Source organism: Epinephelus fuscoguttatus, linkage group LG5 (genome assembly GCF_011397635.1).
Source record: "Epinephelus fuscoguttatus linkage group LG5, E.fuscoguttatus.final_Chr_v1".
In the NCBI taxonomy this organism is placed as follows: domain Eukaryota; kingdom Metazoa; phylum Chordata; class Actinopteri; order Perciformes; family Serranidae; genus Epinephelus; species Epinephelus fuscoguttatus.
Genome location: NC_064756.1, coordinates 36,437,820 through 36,465,792, shown reverse-complemented (window position 1 = coordinate 36,465,792; position 27,973 = coordinate 36,437,820). Strand labels below are relative to the sequence as shown.

At 39.0% G+C, this 27,973-nt stretch overlaps 2 protein-coding genes across 4 annotated transcripts in view; one reads left to right on the top strand and one right to left on the bottom strand.

The window, feature by feature from the left end:
* Positions 1-88: 88 nt before the first annotated feature.
* blvrb (biliverdin reductase B) lies at positions 89-4,232 on the bottom strand. Its single transcript, XM_049576181.1, has 5 exons — positions 4,016-4,232; positions 2,553-2,714; positions 1,581-1,670; positions 1,311-1,442; positions 89-743 (listed from the first exon to the last, which is right to left on the bottom strand). The coding sequence occupies exons 1-5, from the start codon at positions 4,098-4,100 to the stop codon at positions 589-591; spliced, it is 624 nt and encodes a 207-aa protein (XP_049432138.1). The 5' UTR covers positions 4,101-4,232; the 3' UTR covers positions 89-588.
* A 4,833-nt stretch (positions 4,233-9,065) lies between these two features.
* Positions 9,066-27,973, top strand: part of LOC125888896 (spectrin beta chain, non-erythrocytic 4-like) — a 120,478-nt gene continuing 101,570 nt past the window's right edge. Inside the window, exons 1-5 of one of the 3 annotated variants that reach the window (XM_049576531.1) lie at positions 9,066-9,086; positions 9,542-9,946; positions 25,994-26,151; positions 26,502-26,653; positions 27,085-27,258. In XM_049576531.1, the coding sequence (XP_049432488.1) occupies positions 26,007-26,151; positions 26,502-26,653; positions 27,085-27,258 (471 nt within the window). In that variant the 5' untranslated portion in view covers positions 9,066-9,086; positions 9,542-9,946; positions 25,994-26,006. Of the gene's footprint in view, positions 9,087-9,527; positions 9,947-25,993; positions 26,152-26,501; positions 26,654-27,084; positions 27,259-27,973 lie in introns of those variants that run through there. The other 2 variants (XM_049576534.1, XM_049576532.1) reach the window with 2 other exon arrangements.

Here is a 27,973-nt window from a genome sequence, read left to right as displayed (position 1 = left end):
TTTCCTATTACTGTTGTTTTGTCACTCTAGTAACAAGTAGCCTGCAGCTCTCCTCATTCACATGACACGTCACTCTGTCAGCACAACCTTTTGCACAATAAAGTCATTTATTTTTAACAGCTATAAAAAGGATCTGCTGTACACCAGAGCAGCAGCAGGAGGCATCAACATAGACATGTACACTGATAGGAAACGAATCATTCAATATGTAAAAATTGTTAATGTATAAAGACATTTTCTAATGTAAAGCAATGTGAACAACTACAGCTGAAGCAGCAGTACAGATTCAGCACTCAGTTGCAGCTGATAATAAAATTGAAATTAGTATAAAAATATAAAATGCCAAGCAAAAGCTGCCCAGTAGTGATTATAAAGGTTAACACAGGGAAGCATCCTTGTTTATGACAACACACTCGCAGTTTGAATCTACACAGACATTAGTTCTTTATTAACTCGAAATCTCAGCATAAAAAAAAATAAAAATTCTCCTGAGTGTGATTTGGTAGATATTATGAATGGCAATCAGTGACAGGAAGAGATTTAAACCCCCTCGCTGTCCGGAGGGCATCAGTGATGTGTTGTTCAGGACTATTTATACTCTCCCCACACTCCTACAGTCTTGCCATCCCACTCTGATGTGGACAGACACTTGACGAAGAAGTGTCCCAGGTCATGTTTGGAGATGGCTCTTCCTTTTAGCATGTTCTCCGTCGCCATGTATTTCTCTGTCAGAGGAAGGTCATCTAGAGGGCACAAGACAGAAACAAGAAAAAAGAAATCACATAAAATATGACAAAACACACAAATGCTTTTATAATCTGAAGTTTTTTGCATGCAAGTAAAAAAAACAATTTTTTTGACTGTGTGGCCTAAAAGTTTTTGCCAGAGCTGTGAAGATTAGTTTGACTTTGCATAATCAACTTATTGCATTATTGTTATGTCTGAACTTTGCTTTGGGTGCAAATTTCTACAAAAAATGTCTTATCTTACAGAGTCTCAGATCAATTCTTTAAAAAAAAATCTAAATTAAAAGGTCCAGTCAGTGCATCCACTGTATTTCTCCTACACACTTGGCACATGAGAGAAGTTTCGATTCTGCAACCTCACCGCTAGATGCCACAAAATCCTACATGCTGGACCTTTAAACCATCATAACTGTTTAGATAATAGAGAGCAGCTTAGAATCCATTATCTACCAACACATTTCATCAGACTGACTAACTGAAGCACTTTTATGCCGGTAACAAGTTTGGAAAGTTTTCATCCATTTTTGTTTGGAATAAAGCTCCTAGTTTCTACTTCCTACTGACTATCAATGTGAGGAGGCATGACGGCCACGTAGTCCAGCCCCGATGTTTTCAGCACTGTGTACATTCTGTCATGGTCCTCTGTCACAGGAACCAGACGGGGTGGGACTTTGGAGCGATCCCACAACAGGAAGGCTGGGAAGGATAAGGATAAAGATGTTGATCAGATGCTTAAACAGGACTCAACAAAATATATTTCAAGGTACTTTTCTTTTACCCACTTTGACCACCTCACCTGCTCTGTTATAATTTTTTATCAACAATGAGTTGTACCTGACATGCAGCCGATCACTTTGCTGATCCCACGAGCCTTCATGGCTTCAGTAATGTTCTTGGTGCCTTCAGACATCATGGTGGTCGGGCCTGATGAGCAAAGATCAGATCACAGAATCAAACTTGAGGTGCAGAGTAACTAAATAATCAGAACTGTACTGGATTATAGTTTGAGACACTGGTACTTTCCACTGGGTATCAAATTTGAACTACTGTATTTCAGAGAGCTGCTCTATTACACAGTTAAGTTTATACAAGAAAACATAACACTAAAAACTTTAAATGTTTTCATTTTTAGTAAATGGGGTATTTAGAAGACCAACATGAAATCATTTCGCAAGTTAATGCATCAGAAAGGAAGTGTTTCGTTACTGAGGGGACAATTTTACTGTAAGTGAAGCTTTTTTTAACCCTATCTTTTATCTATGATGTCTGCATGTTGTTTTGTGTGTAAGTTGATTTATCTACAATTAATCCTTTGAGTTGGCCTGGAGAAATCCATTCACATCTACTGTCATATTGTAAATCCCATCCACCTTTTTATATACTGTGTTTCAGATTCTTTGGCGACCTCTAGTGAATATCTTACATTATTACACTATTAAAAAGTACAATCCTCCTTGCGTAAGGTGACCAAAGTCAGTTATGCAAAGAAATTTGACCTTTAACAATAAACGTAAAGAAATATCGTGCAGAGACTTATTGGTGTGAATATGTGAGAGGAGCCCAAAGCAACTACAGTTAGAGAAATGCTGCAAATTTAGGCCACCAAAATTCAAAACAAATGGAAAAATCCAAAGCTTGTATGAAAATCAAAGAACTCAAAAATGCAAAGAGCACAGCATCAGGAAATGTGCAACAACGTGCGAAGAAAGAAAGAAAAATGTAAGAAGTGTTAGTTTTGCATTTAGTTTTCTTTTCTTATAATGTCAGCTTGGTTGTGTGTCTCTTATTCAAAGTGTGGAGCCTTACTGAGGTCATTCCTGGTGCCCAGGATGATGATAACTGCATCCTGGCCTTCCATGGTCTTCTTCACATCCTCTTTATTAAGTACGTCTCCCACCACCACTCTGGACGCCTTGTGGTCAGCAGGCAGTTTAGCAGGGTCCCGCACCAGCAGCGTTACATTGTATCCTGAGGGAGGAAGCATGGAAATAAAACAGGGATGCAGTAGAAACACACACTCGCACCATCATCACTTTGATACTCCTATGCATTAAATCATTGTCCTAATCTGTTAACACATTTCCTAAACTCATATTTCTCCCTCACATGTTGCAGGAGCTTATGACATTTTCCATCAAGGTCATGAAAGAGAAGGGGAAGAAGTAAGAGAATGAGATTCACTTTTATTCAGTTTTAGACAACTAGTGACACTATGACAACTGAACATTTCACCTGCTTGATAACATACTCATACTGTTAGTCATATTGGTTATTGTGCAGTAATTGTTGCATGTGTTCTAAAATTTACTGAAGCTGATATTACATTTCAACAGATGACATGATTTCAACGTCTTCAAAGTGGAGCCAGAACAAAAGAGTCTCTTCCTGAAGCTCCCATGATAACTTCACCCACTACATGAAGGTGATCCCGCCCTCTCTGTCTAGGCAAGATAGTGAACAGCTTCTACTATCAGCTCTCAGCCTGATATGACTCAGCATAATGATAACCTGTAACGTCTGTCATGACTTAACAGTTTTTTTTTTGCTACATGGTGAGGAGGGAGAGAGGAAGTGAAAATGCTGCTAAATCAAAATCATCATATAAAATATTGCATTTGCTAAAATCTTCAAAACTGTACATTAGAGTGAGACTAGTGGATTTTGATAGAATCAATTATCAACATAGTTTCCAGCAAATAACTTTATATGGATATATAATGATATGTTTTACTGAGGACAAAAGACGAAGAAGGAAAGTTTGAGGAAAAATAGTAATGTGGAGTTTATGACTAAGTTCAAACATGAGATAAAACTATAAGTTAGGTTTATAACAACTTTACAATAGGCTAAGCACAATCCTTTCTAGTCTTATATCACGTTATTGATACTTTATTGATTAACTGACCAATTCTAAATCCATAGCAGAAGTAGATGTGGACTACTTGACACTGTGAAGCCCAACAGTTTTTTATTTTTTTATGAATCATTTCTGTTATCATCAATCTCGTGATGTTAAGATATTGACTAATACTGCAGACTCAGTAAATCTAGGGCCATCACACTATAAACCAAGGCTGAGAGATAGCCTACAGGCTGGAGGGTGAAAACTTTGACCACAACAGACAACACTTCTTTTCTCTGTGGCGCAAACTCTTATTGTGTACAACTTTAATGTAAAATTACTAAAGGGACCTACTGGGACCCATGAATGACCCCAGTATGTCCCTCTATTCTCTCCTATTGTGTTGTGTTCTACTCTCAGTCCTCACCTGCAGCCACTGCTTGTGGAAGGGTCGCCAGTCCGGTCATTCCCGTGGCTCCAAATATCGCGACGTTTTTGATGCTCTCCGACATTATTCCTAATAAGCGAGTTCCAATACACAGCAACAACTTGACGCTCAAACAAGCTGCGTCCGATAAAGCTGAGGGCACTTTCACTTATGAAGTCACACTGACATGACATATCAAGTATGTAGAAACGCCTCTCTTATGTGACAGCAGCAGAAGCGCTTCCGCAGCTCAGACTCCTCCTCTCACAGGGAGACTTAAAGGAGCCTTGCTGCTCACAGACTGCTGTTCATCTGTTCATATTACTCCTCACCAGTGGTGGAAAAAAGTACTCAGATCTTTTACTTAACTAAAAGTAGCTATAGCACAATTTGTCTTTCGAGGGCAAATCTACGGATTCAAATGCAATGATTACATTTATTCGAATGCATTAATTACATACTAGTGCAATAATAAAAAAAATTCTGGAGCAATAAATTCTGTTATTCTTGTGCAATAATCACATTTATTCTCGTGCAATATGTACATTTATTGTAGTGCAATAACATTTACATTTACTCTCATTAAATACTGTTATTATATTTTGATAAATACATTTATTGTAATGCAATAATCACATTTATTTTTAGGCAATGAATACTCTTCTTTATTGCAATAATTTGATCTATTAGAACAATAATTACATTTGATAAAGTGCAATAAATACTCTTTTTCTAGTGCAATATTACATTTACTCTTGGTCAATAAATACTCTTATTTATTGTAATAATCACATTTGTTATAGTGCCATTATTACATTCATTCCAGTGCAATAATTACATTTACTCTATTTCGATAAATACTCTGGTTGTAGTGCAAAATTTTCTTTCTTTCTATTTTTATAAATTTTACTTTTTACTTGTTTCTTTGGAACCTGTGTTGTCGACTGAGGATGTTTGCTAAAGTTGTTTTGTTTTGTGGTGTTTGCCTGTTTCTTTTTATTGCATTGATCAGGAGAGGTGATATTTTGTTGTACAGTGTACAATGACAACAAAGGCTTCCTATTAAAAAATGCTCTATTACAAGTGAAAGTCCTGCATTCAGATTCTTACTTAAATAAGCTAAATGAGTATTGGCATCAAAAGTAGCCCACTCATTATGTAGAATGTGCCTTTTCAGAATAATGTATATTATTTTCTTTTAGTAATCTGAACTAGCAAGTTGTTACTAGTAACTAATGTTAAATAAATGTAGGGGAGTCAAATGTTCAATATTTTCTTTCTTAATATAGTGGAGTAGAAGTTGGCCTATACAGTAGAACAAAATGGAAATACTAAAATAAAGTACAAGTACCTGAAAATTGTACCTAAGTACAGTACTTGAGTAAATGTAGGCCTACTTTCACCATCACCCCTGGGTTGACTTTGTTGATTTCTACCAGCCTCAGTATTCCTTGAAAGTCTTTGAAGGTTTGTGGCTCAAATCGGGTTTGAAAAGTCAGTCATGTGTTACATCAAAATTTGAGATTAATGTCTTTTTTTTTTTTTTTTTTTTTTTTTAAAAAGAAATTTGGATTTAAGCCTTTAGTCTAAGGCATCTAAATCATAAATACTGCAAAGAAACCGTGATAAGCAAGGACTGAAACTGGGAATATTCTTGTATTTGTCTGGGTCTGGATATCATGTGACTGCTATATGTTAAAGGCTATGTGATGGTTGATTGGTAGGACTATAGCAGAGGGCTCTACAGCAGCAAATATGGAGAAAAGGTCAAACATATTCACAAGTTTTGCTTGTAAAATGGTGAATACAGAAAAGGCTGACCTGTTTTTATGCTTTTTCATTTTTAAAACATCTCCCCAGGGCTTCCAAAACAGACTCACTTTGAGAGTGAAGTCAAGTGCACTTAGCTCTTCTTTTTGCCTTTGTACACTTGAATTAGGCTGTGAGGTCCCTGTTGTTTCTGGTAAAAGTTTTATTAGATTTTCATCAAAATGCCTTGCTTTATTGTTTTTCCAAATAAATTACATTCACCTCATTAAATTCTTCTGTTTGTTTGAATTGTTCGAGAGTGACAACCTATTTTCAACCACAATTGTTAAAATTTCTTCTTTATTTTTATTCTCATTTTTTTAATGAGCTTTGAAATATTAATTCAAAAATGGTTGTAAGATTAACTGGCAGGTCAAAAGCAATGCTGCACGGAGTCAGAAGCCATTATGTGTCAGAAATTTTGGGGTGGCTGATGAAATTCCCTGGCCACCTTGTTGGAACTCAATGCAAGACACTGAACCACAAATTCCTTTGATCCAAGCAGGCTATTAAAATATAAGCCACTTTGGACACATATCTGCCATAGGCATGTGTAATGTTATGCAATACAGCATGTTTTTTGTATTATATTATTATCTTCTGCACATTTTTAATGTGATCATCAGTAAAAGAAAGTTTCAAAGGTTAAAGCATTATTCTAAAAAAAATGTATCAGACACTGGCTAGAGTTTCATGTACAATTGCCCTTTTGGGATTCTGCCTGTTTGGAGGCCTGTGCGTGTGTGTGTGTGTGTGTGTGTGTGTGTGGGTTGTTGTCTATATTTAACCCAAAAAAGTGATGTGCACTCTAAATAAACTTCAAAGTTCAGTTGCATGTGCTTTTCTTGGTATTTGGGGGTTTCAGCATGTTTACATTATGCAGTTAGTTATTAATGGTGGTAATTGGCCTTTTAAGTTTGACTACATTTAGGTCAACAAAATACATAAATAAATGACTCAGGAACACCATTTGGGCCTAAGTGTTGGGAAATCTGTAACCTAATCAGGGCTGGTTCTTGGCATAAGGAAGGGGGTCAATTCGCTTCCAAATGCTTTGCCTGTCCCAGTAAAGCCAGACATAGGCATCTTTAGAGCTGAATGATTCTCCACTTTGAGCAGTTAATTGCCACAAAAGAAAAGTACAGTATTGTAATTTTGTATCTTTAGTGAATGGAGTGGAGGCAAGAAGAGACTAATCAGAGAGTGATTAGAGGAAAATGCGCGGAGATACTCCTGTCTTATTGGCTGACAGGTCAGTCAGTTCTTAGGCTACAAGCCGGTACTGCAGCACAGTGGGACAAACTGGAAAAATGTTTGTTTTTATACAAAGAAAGGAAGACCTTAATGTGTTACATTTGCCAAATTTAAAGGGGGACAAATAATTGAGGATTTTTCATAGACAACATTTCAGAATGTTTATAAAGTTTCCCCTGGCCCAACAACTCATAAAAATTCAGCGATTTTTTTAAATGGGGGTTTGGTACTTTCTTCCTGGGTGACAAAGGAGTGTGCAGTTACTTCACTTTTTAGATTTGAACATGTTGAAATCAACTAACATCCTCTGTCAGGAGTCACATTGCATAATGTTGAGGTGTGGATCCAGAATGAACTAAAACGGTAACGACTGTCATTTTACTATAGGTGAAAACTCTGCATGAACTGACTTTCTTCTTACAGTCACAGCGGAGAGAGCGTGAGGGAGGGACAGACAGGCAGATGCAGATGATGGAGAGGTGAACAGTGCACACACTACACTGCATGAACTTTATCTGAAAATTGTGTGTGAGTGAAAGAAACCCCATTTAATATTCCCATAAACTACTGTGGTAAAAGAAGAAACCTACACAAATATTTTAGCCTACATAAGTAAAATTAACAAAAGTGTAGAAATATGCTGTTGCAAGTGAAAGTCCTACATTAGCATTAGCATTAGCATCACATATATAAAGAAGGCCTATACCAAAAATGACTCATATACTGCTGGGTAGTTTAATATACAATAATACATCATGATTATTTGTTGATTACATGTTGTATTAATAATCTGAATCTTTAAAGTAACTAAAACTCAAATGAATGTAGTGGAGTAAAAAGTACATCATTTGCCTCTGAAAGAGAGGTAGAAGTACCTCAAAATTGTTTCTGAAGTACAGTGTTCAATGTGGCCCTCTCCACCACAGTTCTAAGCAGGAGACTGGACCCACTAAGAACTGTGGTGGAGAGGGCCACATTGAACAAACTGAAAGCTATAATGGACAATAGCAGACAACCTCTCCACAGCCTCCTGGAGTGACAGAGGAGCAGCTGCAGCAGTCGGCTCATCTCACTGCGTTGCAGAACAGAGCGTTTCAGGAGATTCTTTGTCCCCATGGCAGTAAGACTGTTTAACACCTCCTGAATCCAGTCACACGCACACTTCATTTTATCTTAATTTAATTTCTATTTGTGCACTTATTTTGATGTATTTTATTTTGTTTTTTTTTGTCTTTTATGAGCTGCTGGACAACTGAATTTCCCCTCTGGGATAAATAAAGTTCTTTCTTTCTATTCTATTATAGTATTTGCGTAAATGTACTTAGTAACATTCCACCACTGTTGACATAAATTAATGATAAATGTTTAATGATAGCAGTTGCGATTCTCTTTCTACTCAAAACTCACACTAACAGCTATTTATGTTTTAACGTCACAATTCACAATCAACCAGAAAGGTAGCCTCAATGACACTTTTTAAGGTACATGATCCAGTTTTCAAATGATTAAGACATATAAATTTAGTGCATAAAAAAAGCATAGAAATAAAGCTTGTTAATCAAAACTTTTCTGAGGGAGCATCCCCCCAACAGCAGTCTGGGCTAAGCCTTGGATGGCTTTAACCCCCCAGAAAATAACGCTTGGGATAAAAACATAAAAGAGTGTGTATTATAGTTTACAGTCCCAAAGAACACTTAAATTAACACTAGTCTTTGGTAACCAACCAATATATCTTAGTGCCCCCTATTCAAAGTAGTCTAGTACTAGGCCTGAGCCTAATGTTTTATTTCAAGAACCAATAATTTCCTAGAGGGAACTTTGTATCATGATCTCAGTAGCCAAGAGTAGTGATCACTGTATAGGTGAGCCTGCATATTAGCACCTGTGCTAAAAACCATATGCATACCAGTAATTGGATGGAAACACGTGACTACAAGTGTTTGCTTGAAGCCCCGCCCCCTTCTTCTTCGTGGAACAAAATCTTGGAAGACGATACTTCAAAATACCAGTTAAGATAAATGGCTCCCAATCAATCAGTTACTGTAGTTAGTTATTAGTCAGTTATTACTATTACAATGCTTTAACGACCATGCCTAAGCAGGGACCTCAAATGTATTTCTCAAGACAAACTACTTTAAACTTCGGTAGTAGGCTAACGTTTTAGCATGCTAGCATGGTTATCTGAAATCTGGATTTAACGTTAAGCTAGCATTTAAAACATAAAAATAGTTCAAACAGAAGTTTTTGTTCTTTTGTGGATACTATATTTAGTGATAGGCTTTGACATATTCTAGCATTTATTTACTTTTTGCCTTTAAACCGATTCTGCTGCTGAAAATTATGTAAATCACGGCCCCTTGTGGCTTCCTGCTAAAATTTATCACCGGCAGTTCTCTCTCTCTCTCTCTCTCTCTCTCTCTCTCTCTCTCTGCTCGCCGCACTAATGCTGATATTTCTCTCCAGCATCACCAGCGGAGAGGAAGAGGAGGAGGAGGAGGAGGAAGGAGAGGTTGTGTCAGGTGGAAACGGGGACCTCTATGGATATCATCATCACCATCCACCGGCTCGCATCCTCAGCACCGACAGCATCTCCTGGCCGGCGGTCACCGCTGCAGGCACACGGCGCCCTTTTTATGCGCCAAGGCGTTGCATTTCCACGGTAGAGGCTCCCCGGACTGCCTCTGTAATTACCCTGACAAACAGCTTCTTCCTGTTATAGGGACTAATCGAGGGAAGACCCTGCTGGAATAAAAGCGGAGCGTCAGTTTCCTCCATTGATAAACCGCTCTCCTCATCGATTCAGCCCAACGACGTTTTGGTATAAGAGGAGGACAAAATCAATCCCAAAAACGGACACTGAAGCTGAAGGTAAGGCCGATAGAAGGACGACAGGATGGTTTCTTTCTCCATGGGATGTCGTTTTGTCATTCCCTGTGTGGGAGCAAGGAGTCGAGGTGCACGGTGTTTTTTCCTTTTTTTCGCAGGGACGCCGGCCTGCATTTGGGTGCAGGGTACCGCAGTGATCTGGCGGGGGGACGCGCTGTTTCATGTCTTTTTCCCACTACATGTGTTACATGATGCATGCCTGGAAAAGTGTTCACGATGCCTGCCAGAGCTGGTTGTCTAATTTGAAAGGATAAATGGGTTAAGAAGCAGAATAGCGGCCTGGTGTATGGGCTATGGTAGGTTGTTGCATGCTACACCGATCAGTTTAGGTTTCTTTATAACCGATAACTTTAAATTATAGATGTCGGGTTCTGTGGCATTTTTGGCGAACTGTGTCCCAATGCATACAACAACAGAACTTCCCCAGCGATACATCTTAACAATAATACCACATATTCCTGCAGGAAGTTAAAGGGTGTCTGTGGTTCACTATGTGACCTCAGATTACTTTGGCATTTCTGCCCCCTGTGCGTGGTATCAGTTATTCCTGAACCCTGAGGGGATTTTGCTGCTCTTTAGGGGGTGAATTCGTTCAGATTATTCTGATGTTTTAGTGAGACACGGCCAACAACAGCATGCCTTGCTTTAGCAGCACAAGATGCAGTGCACTGTAGCCTGTCAAGTGGAAATGTGGTGTGTTTGATCACATCTGCAGTGAAAAGTGACTACAACCTCAGTTATGCATTGAGGCTATCATTTGCTGTTTAAGAGGGTAGCTGTTAGTGGTAAATATCTAGAGTGACTATAGGGAGCTAATACAGAGGTGTGCAGGCAGGTGTGGGTCAGTTGGGTAGCTTTGATTTGTTGGTGCAAGGTGTGTGTGTCTGTGTATGCATGGTGATGTTGGAGGAGGGTAAACAGGAATTAAAAGACTAAGACAGGCACACATGTTCTATGTTAAGGCAATCACAATGAGCAAAGGCTGTGGTCATTAATTAATTTAGTAATTTAATCATTGATAATGGCAAATAGCCAACCTTGCTGTTACTTTTAGTGACATTAATTTAGCCCTTTTTACCCCCTCACTCTGATATTCCTCTGGGAGCTCATAGTAGCCTATGGTGCATTAACAGACAAGTGTTTTTGACCTTATTGTATTCCATGGGAGTTAAAGTCCTGTGGTTTCACTGTTCAACTTCCGCATTACACCCACAGGGGGTTGCAGTGTGTTTGTGGTGTTTAGTAGTTTACCATATTGTGATGTTATTACACTTCATGGTATTACAAATTGTCTAGTATCAATACTATTTATATAAAACAAAAACAATATGTCTGTTATACTCAACATTTTGTTCATATTGACCCCTTTTCAAAAGTGTTAAAAATGCTCTGACGTTGTTGTATCATACGTCACAACATTTGGTGCTAATTTTAGAGTATAGTAGTAGTAATTACAGCTGTGGTATATTATCAAGGTCAACATTTTAAAAATACATTGGTAAAGCAAAATGATAATCATTGTATCTCACACCACTGTATATTGCCCGGCTCTATTGCAGTATAGAGTTCTTTTTGACACCCTTCTTGTTGTCATCCCTGTCTTGTCTGGGTGATAGACAGCCTCTCGGGGACACTGAAGCTCTCTGCTGCTGCTCTGTTGTTTATCAGACCACAAGGTGACTGTTTTGATTAAGACTTGTGGTCTCACCGACTCAGAACTGGGCGTCGGCTGCAGCTCGTGCTCACAGATGTTGTTTCACTTTGCTGAGGTGAAGTGCGTGGAAGTGACTCAGTGCAGTGTGTAAAGTGCGTACTGCGTGACGTCACGATGAAGCATCCAGTGTGTGTGTGTGTGTGTGTAAGTGTAAGTGTAAAAGAGAGCAAAAGAGAGAGAGAGCTATCTCTGTAAGAACAATCTAGGTTTCGGATATTTTTGCAAGGTGAGGTCATTCTGGATAAAATTTTAAGATGAGTCCATTGATTAGTTTGGGTCAGAAAAAAATGTTAAATTTAAGGTTAGCTTAAGGTCTCATAGGAGAGCTCATGCCAACTGAATACAAATGTCTGAAGTTTTTTTTAAAAAAAAAAACATGTCAAATTCAGTGTGTTAGCCACTGGCATTTTAATAACAGCCATGCAGGGCATTTAAGCAGCCCAAGGCAGTCTTTGTATGTGTCTAGTGGCTCCACCTAAATTTGTACTTTTTTCTGCTTTGTTGTTGTGGTTGTTGTTGACAAATCAACACGAAATAGCACAGAAGAAACAATAACTGAGTTATTTAAATAGTAAGAACAGAAGAAGAACATACTGTAGAAGCACAGCAAAATTCAAAATAACAGTGTACTCCATCATGCTTGCTGGTTTTCACAAACATATCAATATCACAGTATACAGTGTAGTAATAACCTTAGTAAGTAATTTCGTCTTCACCATAACCCTCAGAAGCTGTTTTAATGAAAGGATCCCAGAGGAAAAAAACCTGTTAGATATAAGATGTCCCCTGTAACACTTTGTTTAGCAGCACTGGATTCACTTATAGTGGCTTGTTGTTATAATATCAGTGATCAGAGTAATTTTGACGCCATGGAATAAGTATATACAGAAATGGGTTTTAGTCACATTTGGTTAATGAAACAGTTAAACTAATATACAGCAAAGCCTCCTACAGACTGTGAGATGTTAGCAATCTTACAAGTTTAGTGGAAGCTACACTGTGCGACATGGATCTAATAAACTTGGGTACAACATCAGGTTTAATGTAACTGTACAATGACAATGCCTACTGAATTGCAGGCTACGGCCCACGATGCAGTAGCTTCCCATACTAAGTGTGCAAGGATGCTGCATGGGTTATTTTTCCTTCAACTGTGGAGCACAACATAGAGGGCCACATTATTAAATAACCTGAAGTTTTGTGGGCACTATATACTGCGGTGTGTCTGTGTGTGTGTTTGCTAGCTGCTAGGTTGCTCAATTGGCAGCTGCAACTGCACTGCTATTTCCTTCCATGCTTTTGTGATCATGGTAAGAGCTGGAGGACACATCATATAGGCAAGGCTTCTGCTGCCACAACTTAACAAGGTTTTCCTCTTTGCTTTAATCCCACACATTTATTGTAGCGCGTTTTTCCTCCATGGCAAGCTGCTTTCCATCCGTCTGTTTGCCTGGGTTTAGCGCCAGCGCATCATTTCATGCTGCATTTTTATTGGTTAGTTAGAAGACATAGGCCGTAACAGCAGTCACATTGAAAGATAGTAATCCCTGGGGTGTTGGTAGCTTAGTGGATAGTGCCGGCGCCCCATGTATAGAGGTGATGTGGTCGCGAGTTCAACTCCGGCTTGCAACCCTTTGCTGCATGTCGTCCACCCACTCTCTCCCTCTCCCCACTTCACAATCTTCACTCTGTCCTGTCCATTAAAGGCAAAAAAGCTCAAAAAAAAAAGAAAAGAAAGAAAGATAGTAATCCCAAATTTCTGACTATGTCAGAATTGTATCCCAAGCTGTCTTTGATTGCAAGACCGAGACCATGGCCATCCTTGAACCTCTCTGTTTTGCGATGTAGGGCCGCAGTTTTAGAGCCACAATGAAAGATAATGCCATGTTTCTTTCATGATGGTCATCTTTTGTCTGGGACAGCCCAAAATGGCACAGTGTATTGTGATCTTAAAAGGAGAGCAGGGTCTCATATACAGTGAAATGGGGAAAAGCAAGACATTTTGTACTGTGTTTAACAATACATTTAAATCTTTAGAGAATATATATTTAACCAGTAAGTATATTCTAAGTTTATTTCTATTCAGTAGGTGAATTCCTTGTATAAGGGAGCTTGAATTTCACGACTGTTCAGTATTGCGATGTTGTAATGGAGAACAATGAGATTTTGTTAAATTTCATTAGACCCTTGTAAGTAAATTGAATTGATGTCTGAATATTGGATCAATTGATAGGAATTATAGAAGTCGAGTTGCTTGTCCAGGCAGATGACATATCAGCTAAATGGCAGAGGTCATCATAAATGTCCCCAGATGTTTGATTTGCATGTGACCGTATTGATGAGGACTGCTCCATGTGTGGGAGTGTGTGTGTGTGTATGTGTGTATGTGTGTGTGATAAAGGAGAATTACACTGAGGGTCTGGTCCCTATTAAGCCTTACAGAAACAGAGACACAGAGCTGCTGCCCCTGACTGATTAACACTGGCAGCTGTCTCTCTCTTTCCTCCTCCCTATTTCTTCATCTTTCTGGTGATATGCCCTCCTGTTTCTCTCTCGCTCCTTTGATTTCTTTCTTTTCCCCTTATTTTTCCACTTTACCTCTCCTCTCTCATGTCAGCCTTCCTATTTCTCTGTAATATCTCTCTCCTTTAACATCATGCTATTTCTTCTCACTCTTTAGACTCCGACCCCTAGCCTCTGTTGATTATGGCCGTCTCACTCACTCACTCACTCACTCACTCACTCACTCAGTTAGGCTATTCTTGGATAATTAGCACAGCAACGTGATCAGAGGGAAAAAAACAAAGAAAGAATGCTGTCCCTTAAACTGTTATCATGTCTGAAGAAATTACTTATAGAGTGGTGGGTGCAGTATTGTTTGTAAAAATGTGGCCTGAATGTGTGAGGAAAAACAGGGATTACTACGTTTTCAACCACGTGTTTCAAGCAGATGGGTTCTAGCGGTCTTGTAGTCAAGCCTACCTAAACTGAGATCAGTCATGATCAAGACCAAAGCAGGACGAGGCCAAGTCAAGAGCAAGACTAGATAAGTGTGAGTCCCACACTGCATGTTAAAATGTGGAACATGCAAACCAAAGGCATTCCTGAAATTGATCATAACCAAAACTGTAACCAAGTTACTTTAAAAGATTCTTGTAATTCGAAAGGGCGTGATGAGGGGTTGCAGATGAGTTCTAGGGCCTACTCAGTAGCTTGTTGTTTGTTTATTTATCAGAGGTTAGTGCATGATCAGAAAATATAATGACACACATTTGTAATTCAGGACCAAGTTATATTTTACTGACTACTCAAATCTCATACATTTCTAAAATCTGAACTGGGCTTATGGTTTAAAGTCGGTTCTTATAATGTGCATCTTTTTGGAAGTGCTGGACATAACATGATGGGACCTCTGAGACTAGACCTAGGCAAATTCTTTAGATATTGACTAAATAAATATGAATCCAAAAGCAGCCAATGGGCTCCTTTTTCACCACCATACTGCTTCATAGACACAGTTTTATAAATTAACAACCGTTAGCTGTTCAGGACTGACAGTCTTTGTCCACTGGACTCACTAGTGTTGGCAACCGAGCATCCTCACTGCAGCATTTTGGGGTTAAGTACTTGTTTCAAGGGCGCCTGATGTTTGGCATCTCATGTACTAAAAAGATTAGAGTATTGTCACTCTTTGGTAGTATGGAGGCACAATGCCAAATGCTAATAGCCAGAACACAAGTTGTGTTGGCCAGACAGATAGGACTGGAGGTTAGGACAGAGGGACGAGTGGGAATAAAGGGAGACAACAGTTGAAAAAGTGTGAAGGATAATAAAAGGAGAGAGCAGGGAGGCGGGGGATGATGCTTTCATTACACCATTGGTGTAATGGTGATTTATTGTGGTTACCAACGGCGACAGCATAGCTGGGGAGAGAGGGCAATAATAACACTGAGTGGTTTGGAGGAGAAAGCATAACGACTGACTGTTCAGCACACACACACACACACACACACACACACACACACACACACACACACACACACACACACACACACACATATATTGTGTTGTACAATTGTGCTGATGCTACGAGGTAATTGATTGAATAGTAAATCAATTAAAAAAAATGATCAGTGATAATACTGAAAATTAACTAATTCTGTAAATTGTTTATCAAGGAAAAATGCCAAACATCTGGTTCTTGCCTCTCAAACGCTGTGTTTCCCTCATTTTATATTTTAATTAAACATCTTTGGGCTTTGAACTACTGGTTTAACAAAACAAGCAGTTTGAAGACACCACCTTGGCCTCTGGGAAATTGCAATGGGTTTGTCCCACTATTTTCTTAGGTATAGACTAATCAATCAATTAAATGAAAAAAAAAAGATATTTTGGAGAGTAATGAATAATGACAATCATTAGTTTCACTCAGTATTCGGGATGGGAATCGCCAGAGGCCCCACAATATGATATTATCACCATACCAAAGTCATGATACATTATTATTGCAATTTTAAACTTGTTGTAATATGCTAAGTATTGTGATAAAATATATTGCAATCTGTCATCTTTTTCAACTGCAGATTATGACCCTAAAAGTAATATTTTGTTAGTATTTGGATTATCGAATAAGATCATGTTTTTAGTCCGTCTCACTTCAGCAACTTTTATTGCGGCAAAATGTATCTACTGATCTGAACAGCAATTGTATTATTTTAGTAGGCTACCAAAAATTAAATTTATATAATAATTAATACAATAAAAAAAGTGAAACTTGGTTGTTTGTCTAACAGTACAGTATTGCCACACAAAATATTGCAATACTATGCTGTATCGATTTTTTCCCCACCCCTATTAAATATACACCTGTAAATTCATGCTGTGTAATGCAAAAGTTGATGTTTATGTTTTGAATATTGCTGTAAGACTGTTCAAATACCACATGGAGACATTTATCAGGGTACACAGTTATGTGCAGGAACGGCTGAGCTGCAGTCTCACAGCTTACAACTATGTCACTAGACAGACAGGTGAGAGTCTGGCTTATGAAACTAGTGAGTAAAGAGCTGAGAAACACCAGCTGAAAGAGCAATGACAGAGCTGAAGCAGACTCACACAAACACACTCAAACCACCTGGGGTAACAACAAAGATGGCCACTCTGAATATAGAGCATTTCTTTTTAGGTGCCGTCCTATAAACCATGCTGAAGATAGGGTTTGAGTTCACCAGGAGAGAAACAGAGATGCTAACATGATCTAGATTCTGTCCTAACAGTGAGAGATGACAAAGACCTCTCTGGTGCCCATTGTTGTTCTTATTAGAGTTAGATTGTCAAACAAACAGTGAGGGCGGGACATGACAACTTCTTTCTTCACATTAACTTTCCTGCTTGTCATCTGATTTAGGTTTGCAACTACTGTAACAGCTGTTAATTAAACTGCTGATTATTTTCTTGATTAATCAAATATTTGTTTTGATTGTGTTGTAAAAAACATCCAATTACATGTTCCCAGTGGACTTACTTAAATTGCTTGTTTTGTCAGATGAACAGTCCCAAACACCCAGCGATATTTGAATTTACATTAATAATGACGAAGGCCAGCAAATCCTAACATTCCAGAACAGTTACGCTTAACGGCATACTGTGCAGGATTTAAAAAAAATAAAATAAAAAAAGAAGCATGGACTCAGTCATGACTTCTGACCCGCTAAAAGTGTATGGTAGTTTGTTTGTTTTTTTTGCAGATATTCTGCCCTCTGCCTGTATTTCTTCATTTCTTCTTCTTTTGCTGTCTTCAGGACGTTCCTGGGAACAGCACCCAGGTGAGGTTGGTACTTTACAAAAGGGTAGTGACCAGGTGCCAGACTGTAAGCAGCACACATCAAAGCGGAAAATCACAGACGCAGCGCTGAAAAAATGTAAATATACCAAACGAGATTGAATCTTGGATTGACTGTCACTCACTTTTGCTGGTGATACTGTTTTAAAACAGTAACCAACAATTCCTGCATAGCATTCCTTAAAAAAGATCAAAATGGTAACTGTTTAATTTTGTTGATTGACTGGTCAATTAATTGTGTTATCTGTAAAGCTCTACTCCATTTTTCCTAACAGTTTTTTCATTAATATCATATTCTGTTTAGGTAAAAAGGCTGGTGTTGGTGTGTTTTCTACTGTGTTTTAGAGATGTAAAGAGATCACACAACACACACAGGCAGCAGTGATGCCTGCTCTTTCTTCCAGCTCCATGGAGAGATCAGAAAGGCTGCTGCTGTTTAAACATTTGATCCGTCAGTGTTGGAACAGTAGACTCTATATCCTGGACTGACTGAAACATATGAACTCTGTATCCCTGTGGAGTCCAACAGGACAAACTTCAGAAACAGAACTAGATCCCTGTCCAGTCTAGCAAAGCACAAAAAGAATCCAGAAACAGGCTCGATACTGATCCTGTGTTTGTGGTGTTGTTTCCCCTACGTTTCTGCTCTAGGTTTAGTGTTTTATTACTATTGTGCTTAGATTGTCTTTGTTCATTTACTTTAAATGCCAAAAATGAGAGATCACCCAATATCAATATAGCAAAATTAAAGTCCAGTGTGTAGGATTTAGGGGGATATATTGGCAGAAATGGTAAATAATATTGATAAGTATGTTTTCAGTAGTATATGGAAAACAATGGCAGCGCTGCGTCACTCGCGGCCAGTTAGAATGCTTCACTAGAAAACAATGAAATCATACTGATGCTCGCTTGCATCACATTCAGTTAGGATACGGTGTAAGAGCATATACAACAAAAACAAAGTAATCCCTTTAAGTAATCTATTTGTAAAGACAGTAACTATTCAGATTACCACCAATTTAAACTGTAATGGAATAGTGATACTCACTTTGTATTTCAAATACATATTTTTAAACCCTGCATACGGAGCACGTCCTCTTCCACAGTGTCCACCATGCTATTTCCACAGAAGTCCAGAATGGACAAAGCAAACACTGGGTCAAGATAGGGCTATTCATGTTTTCGCAGTGGCCACAGTAGTTTTTCCACACGCTTTGCACACAGGAGAAGTTTCATTTCTGGCACCTCACCGCTAGATGCCAATAAAAATCCTACACACTGGATTTTTATTTAATTTATCTCAGCAGATTTAACAATTGCAGTGTAAAACAAGATATTTCACTTGACTACTATAATTTTAAAGGAAACATATTCACAGACAAAATGCCCTTTCTTTGGTGTATTGTATTCATGAGCACTATAAGTGGACTTGGGAAAGTGAAAGCATTCAGCAGCAGATCCCATCACATGCTTTTTTAGCACAGCTTTGTGGTTTTAGGTGTTGATCACTGACCAACTTCCCATACTGGCAGCTGTAAGAGCAGCAGCATTACTCAGCACTTTATTTTTGACGCTATAATCAAGACATATAATACTGTATGTTTTGCAACCTTTATGGAAGTAATTTTTTGCCACAGTGTACTTGTGTAAAACAGTCTGATGATGAAAGGGGAAATGCAACTTAAAGGAACACAGTGTACTCATCACAAGGCATACTGTTTAGCCTCTGAAAACAGTTGTTTGTAGTCTTCTGTGGCTCTGGAGGCAACTTTTTAAAGTCTGGAAAAATAACCCTTATATTGTCATCAGGTTTATTTTGGTTTGGGCTATAGACTTAATCATATTAACAGGAAGCCTGCATTACAAACTGGATGTAAAGGCTGTAAAAGAAGTGGATGTAATTAAAGCTGCTATTTGCTGATGGTTCAATCCAACATACTTAGAGCTTGGCCCATATTAGACACTAAAAGTCAGGACATCTCAGCCTCTGCTCCTTCAATTCTGACCACTTTTAAAAAAATCTGTCTGTAATGAGTCCGTAAATATTACGATAACACACAAATTGCTGGAATACGCCTTTAAGGTACTTCTGAATCAGCATCAACATTTGATGATTGTTATTGCTGCTTATGTGAGACAGAGCATTGCAACTAATATGAATTTACTGTTGATATTCTGATGTTGATGGTTTTACATTCGTAATGCTCTGAATGCAGATAAAATCATTCAAAGCTGTGTGATCACTTTTTTCTTTGTTTTTATCTCCACCTCCATCAGAGATTTCCTGCAGGCTGTGTTCAATCTCTGGAGGTAAATCACGAAGCATCTCTCTGCTGCTGTTACTTAAAGCACAGAAAAGGGATAGCCAGGAGAGTGTGTGTGTCGGTGTGTGTGTGTGAGGGTGTGATTGTCAGACATAGTGTCGACTCTCTTGCCTGGGGCTGGCTGATTCCTCACCAGCTGAGTCTGATTATTAGAGTAAAGGTGATAACACACACAAGCACACAGTCCCTGCGAGCTGTGAGTCTGATTGATTGAAAGACACCAGGTGGTCGAGGTTAGGCAAGGATCATGGCAAGGAGAACAGAGGACACACAAACACACACACAGACACGCACACACACACACACGGTATTTTGACTGACACAAGAGTGAGGCAGTTTGACTGATATAGACTTGCTGTTGTGGCAAAGCTGTTGTTTCTACTCTTTAATCCAGTGATGGGTTTTGATACATATTTCCATTTGCTGTTATCTTATCATGCCTTATCTCATAATGTCTCTTATAATGTCAACAATATTACACATCTTTTGTTGTCTATTCTTATACTGATGGCCTCTACTACGAGTCTCTTTTCACCTCAGCATTACAGTCATTTTACAGTGACAGCCAAGACAGTAATATTTTCATGTATTTAAGGACAACGTGGTTAAAAATATCACTCCAGCTTTTTCTGATTAGCTTCCCTTGTTGTATTCTCCACATACTCCCACCTCTCTGTAGCAGGAGAGTTTGCCTATATGGACATTTGCTAGCTTCATGCTTTGTAGATATCAGGAAGTAGTCAGTCATTTCAGTCTACAGTGGGTCTGTGTGCAACCAACCTTGATCTTGGCTCTCTCACTCTGAGGTGAAATGCAGGTGAAGGATTTTGCCACATGGGGGGTATGGGTGAAAAATGCACAGGGATTTAGTTTTACATGGGGCTTTAGTTGAACATGGGGCTAGCTCATTCACAGCATCTGAGATCACACCATCAGCTGCCTCATCTGAGGCACAACAGACCAAGTCATGTCGAGAAATCATCAGTACAGCTGCAAGGGAATTTAATAGCAGACAGTGTAGCAGAAAGAAGTGTGCATCTACTGCTAGCTAACCTTGCACCACTGAGCTAGCTAATATTAAAGCTTAGCTGAGGAGGACGCCAATAATGATTACATCTTGTGCTGTCCTAAGCATGAGCCTCTCATCTACGAATAGATGCATGCTTCCGCCTGTATGGTGTCCCTTTAAGAGGAAATGGCAGGTTTTGTCAGTCCCTTAACATCAAAGAAGAAATGCACCAACATTTAACAATCATACAGGAAGAAATCAAAGACAAAAAAGACACTGCACCAGTTCCACTGAGACAAAGTGTGGATAAACTAAAGTCGTGATTTTAAAACGCACAACTAGTGCGACTTTTGCAATTCTTGGTGCCCATATATCCATTGTAATTAACTGATGATTACTTAAGTAGCTATGCTGAGTATGAAAATTCTACAACATGACATTATTGTTCTGTCCATGTAGGTTGGTGTCGTTTACTAAAATGGCATAGTGAGAATAGCACCTTTATAGCTGCAAACAAGTCCTAGTTGTCATTAGCTTAATTCAGCTAACCTATAAATAAAGTAATTTCCTGTAGGTTTGACTTCTGTTGAGTTCTTGTGCAGTCCTCTTTCTGCTTCATCACCACATACACAGCACTGTAATGCTCTGCTGTTATTCTCTCCAGGGAGAATGGCTAAGTGCATGTGCACAGCTACCCCTCCTCTCTCTGTCTTGCAGGGCATGCTGACATTTACTCGATATGGCTACGTTGTTTTCCAGTGGTTTAGGTATAGTGACAACTGTGAGCTTGGACTTTTGTTGCAGTGGAAAGGGAGGGAAAGGCCAGATAAAGGGTGGAATGAGAGGAAGACAAAGAGATTTACGGCAAAAAGGTTGAGGCAGAAAATGCCTGAGAAAGCCCTAAACCCTGCACAGCAACCTCAGTCACACTGTCACTTGTAATTCCAATAGAGCTGCAACCATTAGTCGCATAATCAGTTAGTAGATGTAAAGAAAATTAATCGCCAACCATTTTAGTAATTTAGTATTTATTGTTTCCTTTTTTAAGTAAAATTGTCAAACATTCTCTGTTTATAGTTTATTAAATGAAAAGACACAATTGTTGTTGCCAAGCTTCGTGTCTACATAAAGCCAGCACATTTGAAAGTTCTTCAGACACAAATGGCTAAAACAAGGAACCTAACGCAGGAAACACGCCTGAAGATAAAGATTCTCAGCCAGGAAGGGTACAGCTGCCGCCAGATAGCCAGGAAGTGCCGATGCAGTCCTTCAGCAGTTGGATACACTCTGCAGAAATACAGACGAACCAACAGCTTGGAAGACAAACCAAGATCTGGGCATCCAAGGGTTTCTTCAGCAAGAAATGACCGCATCCTGATCCGCATGTGCAGGCAAAAGCGCCGAATGACATCACAGGAGCTTCAGCAGCAGTGGTCAAACCAAACTTGTGTCCAGTGTTCCATCCGCACTGTACGTGGCCGACTTTTAGATCATGGCTTAAGGTCCTACAAAGCTATCAAGAAGCCCCTGATCAATGAGAGACAGAGGTTAGCCCGGCGTCGTTGGGCCCAGGCACACAAGAACTGGACAGCCAGGAATTGGAAGAAGATTTTGTGGTCAGATGAGTCCAGTTTCCAGCTTTATCTTCCTCCTACTAATGTGAGGGTACGCAGAAGGCCAGGCGAAGCATTATCTCCAGCATGTACAGTACCTACTGTCAAGCATGGTGGAGGCAGTATCATGGTTTGGGGATGCATGAGTGCTGCTGGTGTTGGTCATCTCACTGTCTGTGATGGCACATTGAACTCTACCAAGTATTGTACCATTCTCGAAACCCACATGCTCCTTTCTGTGCGTGCACTGTTCCGTCGAGGTAAAAACTGGATGTTTCAACAAGATAATGCCCCTTGCCACACATCCAAGGCCAGTAGAACTTGGCTGCAGGAGCACAGCATCCAGGTCTTAGAGTGGCCAGCTCAATCCCCGGACATGAGCCCCATTGAAAATCTGTGGTGGATTATCAAAAGGTCTGTTTCAAAGCATAAACCAAAGAATTTAGAAGAATTAAAAGCAGTAATTCAAGAAGAAGGGGACAAGATTACCCCTCAACAGTGTGAAAGGCTCGTGGGGAACATGCCAGCCAGGATTAGAGCTCTACTACGTGCCAATGGCAGGACTACTAAATATTAATTTGATGATGTGAGGGTTTATTTATTTTTTGTTCAGTTTTGAACATATTCTCTGTTATTTGTTGACTTTGATACCGACAATGTTGAGAACTGACATATTGAAACTGTCAAGAATTTAGTTTTGTTAGTTTTTCTTGTAAACAATAAACAAAACAATATAATTTGTATTTGTTTGTATCTGTCTAATGCAGCCACACCTTTTGAAACACAAAAAAGATTTTTCCACAAATATTTCATGATAATATTTGAGATTGTGTAAAATTTTAAGGGTGTCCGAAAACTTTTTTCCACCACTGTATATACATATATATTAATCAATTAATTGTGAAAATAATCTGCAGTTTAATCAGTAATGAAAATAATCGTTAACACATAAAACCCTTAACCTAAAAGCTGCATTACAGAACACAGCGTGCATTCACTCATGTATTTCCCCAAGGCAGCATTGGAGAAGAGCACCAAATGGCATATTTAGTGTCTTGTGGGCACATCTGCTCTTCATCAGGAGCAACCATTTTATGTATTTCCATCCACTCAATCATGTGTGTAACACAAAGAAAAACGAGGGAGGAACAGGTAAAACCTAATGTGACAGCCTAGCATTCACCAGGACTCATGTAATAGATATTTACTTCATGTGCAAACATCTTCGTATGTGTCTATTTTTAGTATTCAATATAAAATCATTGTAGGCCTAAAAAAATCCATCATAGAGGTTGGGTCAGCTGGAATTCGTGTGAGTCACATTGGATTACTATACTGATGATTTTTCATCAGTAAAAAAAATATCAATATGTCCTCAGAAACTTCCTATTTTGTTCCTGCAGCATAATTTCCCTAACTGCTGTCCATCTATATGTTCCAAACACATTTTTTCTAAAACACACCTACATGTGGCTGACTACACTGCTTTGTACACCTGTTTTTTAGTATTTGATGCTAAAGAGCATCTGTCTCTCTAGTTTGCAAATGAGTGACCATCTACTGTTTGCGTGACATGCACGGACATGACAAAACAGAGATTGTAAATATTGATTTTTTTTAAAAGGGCATCAGTATAAGAAAAGAAGTGTCAACTGTTTAATCAGACATACTGTAGCATTGCTCCTCTTAGTGTAAGTCTGAGAGAAATGTCTGCCTAAGAGTGAGAAAGTGTCCTCTAAATGCACAGTTCATATTTGGTGACTGCCAGGTTTTTCTCTCACAAGAAGACAAGAAGTTTAAATTTTCATCCAGTGTGCTGATTTTTATGTCTGCTCAGAATTGGATACCTCAAACAGAAGCATGCAGTGAAGCATATTGTTTACACCAGGGGCCATATTCACAAAGGATCTTATCTTACCGCTAACAGTTCTCAACTCAGATCTTTCTCTTAAAGGCTAGTGTGTAGGATTTAGAAGCATCTAGACTTGAGGTTGCAGAACTGAAACTTTTCCCGTGTGCCAAGCATGTAGATGAACTACAGCGGCCGGTGCAAAAACACAAATGGCTCTATCTTGAGCCAGTGTTTTATTTGTCTTTTCTTGGGTACTGTAGAAACAACATGGTGGACTTCATGGAAGAGGACCTACTCCGTATGTAGATCTAAACGGCTCACTCTAAGGTAATGAAAACAGGATTGTTATTTTCAGGTGATTATAAACTAATGAAAACATAGTTCTGAATATTATATACCATTTCTGCCAACAGATGGTTCTAGATCCTACACACCATACCTTTAAGGGCTATTCACAAAGCTGCTGAGAGCAACTTTTAGTGAGGAACAAATTAAATAAAATTATTTATTATAAAATTAGTAGATAGCTAAATCAATATAAAAATTGACTTCCTAAGTATATTACATTTGGCAGTCATTTTTTTCCAGCTGACAACTTGAGCTTTGTGAATTACTCTTAGACCAAAAACACAGGAGTCCTAAGGTTAGGACTGAGGTGCCTCTCTGTTTTGGGAGCTTCTCCCAGCTCCTTCAGTTACTGTAGGAGTTATACTTAGCCTTAAGGATGTTTTGTGAATACGGCCTCGGATGAATATCCAGTGCTTTTTTAAGAATTTGATGGAAATCTGTTATTGATGTCAAATGTTATCAGCTAATCAAAAGAATGCAACTGAAACTGATGGATAGCAGTAAGTTGAACTGACTCTAAATCTTTTCATTATTATTTTGATGTTTTGAACATTTCTGTTTCCTACCTCTCACCCTGCAGTGTGTGATTTCTTAATAAAGTTTTGAAGTTATTTTTAGCCTCCGGTTTTTAACTGTCAGAGACAGGAGAGATGAGCCAAATATCTTTTACGCTGTCTCCCACCATCAGAGAGATTTTATTTTAAGCTTCTCTTTTGTAAAATGCTCTGATGCCAAGGACAGGTGCTGCATCATTCATGAATGGGAAGGAACTGTTATTTATGGGATCCAGAGTATGTTTTTTGCTGTGAACCTTGTTATTTGTGCATTTTGATCACACTAATTAATTTGGTAATGTTGCAGCAACTGTTCTATATTTTTCCCCGTGTGAATCTGAAATTGTTTCAGTGAGTGTGTTTGTTGCTAAATAAGGGTTAAAAATGTGTCAAATGAGGTGTACGTGTGTGAAGTCAGTCAGAGTTTAATTATGAAGTGTGAACTGCCTGCTCCCATCACCTTCTTACCACCCTTAGCATGTATGAATTTGAATGTCTTTACATACATGTGCATGTGTGTATTTTGTCTACACACGTGTGTATTCATTCATTCATGTATTCTTTTTTTATTTTGTGTCATACCAAATTATTGGCCCGTCCAACATTGGGATTTCATTTCATCATTGTTCAAACATCTTCCAGTTCAGTATAACGTGACATGCTGTCTATGTGGGTTAATTTTTCTACACACATGCATCTACTGTATACTTTTGTCACTGTGTCTCATCAGTGTATCAGTGTGTATGTGACCTGAATTTGTGTGTGTGCTGTAGGGTGTCGGGCGCGATGGCTAATGCCTCCCCAGACCTGGACAACGCGGAAGCCCAGCGCCAGCTCAACAACAATAATCGACCAAGCAGCTCAGGATTCTGGGAGACGGAGTGTACCAGCTCCAAGCTGTTTGAGTGCTCCCGCATCAAGGCCCTGGCAGGTCAGAGGTCATGCACGAGCTCACACACATCCATACAGACTCACACACTACAAACACGCCTGCATCAGTAGGTGTATAAATACACCTACATCAAGGCATGGTGTTGATTCTTACATGGTTTTTTTTAGTAAAAAAATGTGTTAATATGTTAACGCTAGTGTTAATATGTTTTAATGGCAAAGAAGTGCTAAATTAGTAATAATAGTAAAGCATCTCACAAGATAAGCACAATTTGATTTAATGCTAGTGTTACCTTATTCTATTTGGGATAATATTTGTCTTGATATTCTCCTAACTGTCTCCCCTTTCCCCTTCCCTTGATGTCAAGCTGATTCTTTGATTTCCCTCAGATGAACGAGATGCAGTGCAGAAGAAGACATTTACCAAGTGGGTTAACTCCCATCTGGCCAGAGTGTCCTGTCGCATATCTGACCTCTACAACGACCTGAGGGATGGATACATGCTCACCAGACTGCTGGAGGTCCTCAGTGGAGAGCTGCTGGTGGGAATACACACATTATAGCAAATCATAATGGGCTGTTTCAATTTTGCTGTCTCTCTGTATTGATCGGTCATAGGTTGTGAAGTGTTAAGATGCTGTGTTTCTGAACATCAATAAATTATTTCAAAATGTGCTGTGTTACATAGCTACTTCACTCAATAGCTTGATGTTTATTTTTGACAATATTATAGCATTAGCCACTGCATCACCACATGTACGCATTTGTTTTCTCCTTTACTTCACTGAGGAGGATAAATATGAGAAATTATTTTTCTCTGAACCTTTCAGTCTTTGTGCTGTTTCCAAATTCTCAAAGCTTTAGCCCTGTGTTGTTTTCTTTAAGTACATTTAAAGTGAATACCAAACTGATGGCTCCATATATTGTTTGGCAAAAATGATCTTTGTTCACAATCCCTCTGATTCCCACACAGCCGAGGCCTACACGTGGTCGCATGCGGATCCACTGCCTGGAGAATGTTGACAAAGCCCTCCAGTTTCTTAAAGAACAGAGGGTTCACCTGGAAAATGTTGGTTCCCATGACATTGTTGATGGAAACCACCGTCTCACCCTGGGCCTTATGTGGACCATCATCCTACGCTTCCAGGTAACATTGTTAAGATTATTGTATGAAATTTTATTACAACTCAGTGACGGAGTGGCTAGATGTTAAAAGTGTTAACCTAGTATCTTCTTTTTGGCAATTAGCAAAAAAAAAATTTTTTTTTTTCTGATTTCTCAAGTCATATGTATGACTTTCGTTTTCTCTTTTTAATATCCACATTTAGGAAATTCTGATTTAAGTAATTGTTTAAATAAGATTTCAATCATGGTTGATTTGGCAACAGCCGTGGTTTGTTTCCCACACGTTCATTTTGGGCAAAGACGGAACTAAAAGTTCAACTTCAGCGTTCATTGTGCTGGCTCTAAAAGTTCCTCTGCAGCAGCTGCTCCTCTCATCCATCAATCTGATCAGCTCTGATTGGATTGACTGATGAAACACCCACCCCACGACTCAAATCTTTACAAACTGCTGCTGAGGAAAATTGAACCCATGAAGAGTTCTGCCTGCACTGTGTTTACAAACCTGCACAAACCACTGAATTTAGAAACAGGACATAGACTGACACACTAGGACAAACAGGCAAGAAAAAAAAACATTAACACCCCTTTAGTGTCAGCTACTGCCACACAAAAATTCTAAGGGACAAAATACATGGGACATGGTGTGGTGCAGCATGCGAGCTGTGGCATGTACAGCAGAGTGCCAGCATTATAATCAACTGAAGCTGCTACACTGATCATGGAAGTCATGTTTGCCT

Coding starts and splice junctions, on each gene's coding strand:
- blvrb (XM_049576181.1), bottom strand. CDS start 4,100: ATGTCGGAGAGCATCAAAAACGTCGCGATATTTGGAGCCACGGGAATG. Junction 2,715..4,015: donor TCCACAAGCAGTGGCTGCAG/GTGAGGACTGAG, acceptor TTCCTCCCTCAG/GATACAATGTAACGCTGCTG. Junction 1,671..2,552: donor GGGCACCAGGAATGACCTCA/GTAAGGCTCCAC, acceptor TTTGCTCATCAG/GCCCGACCACCATGATGTCT.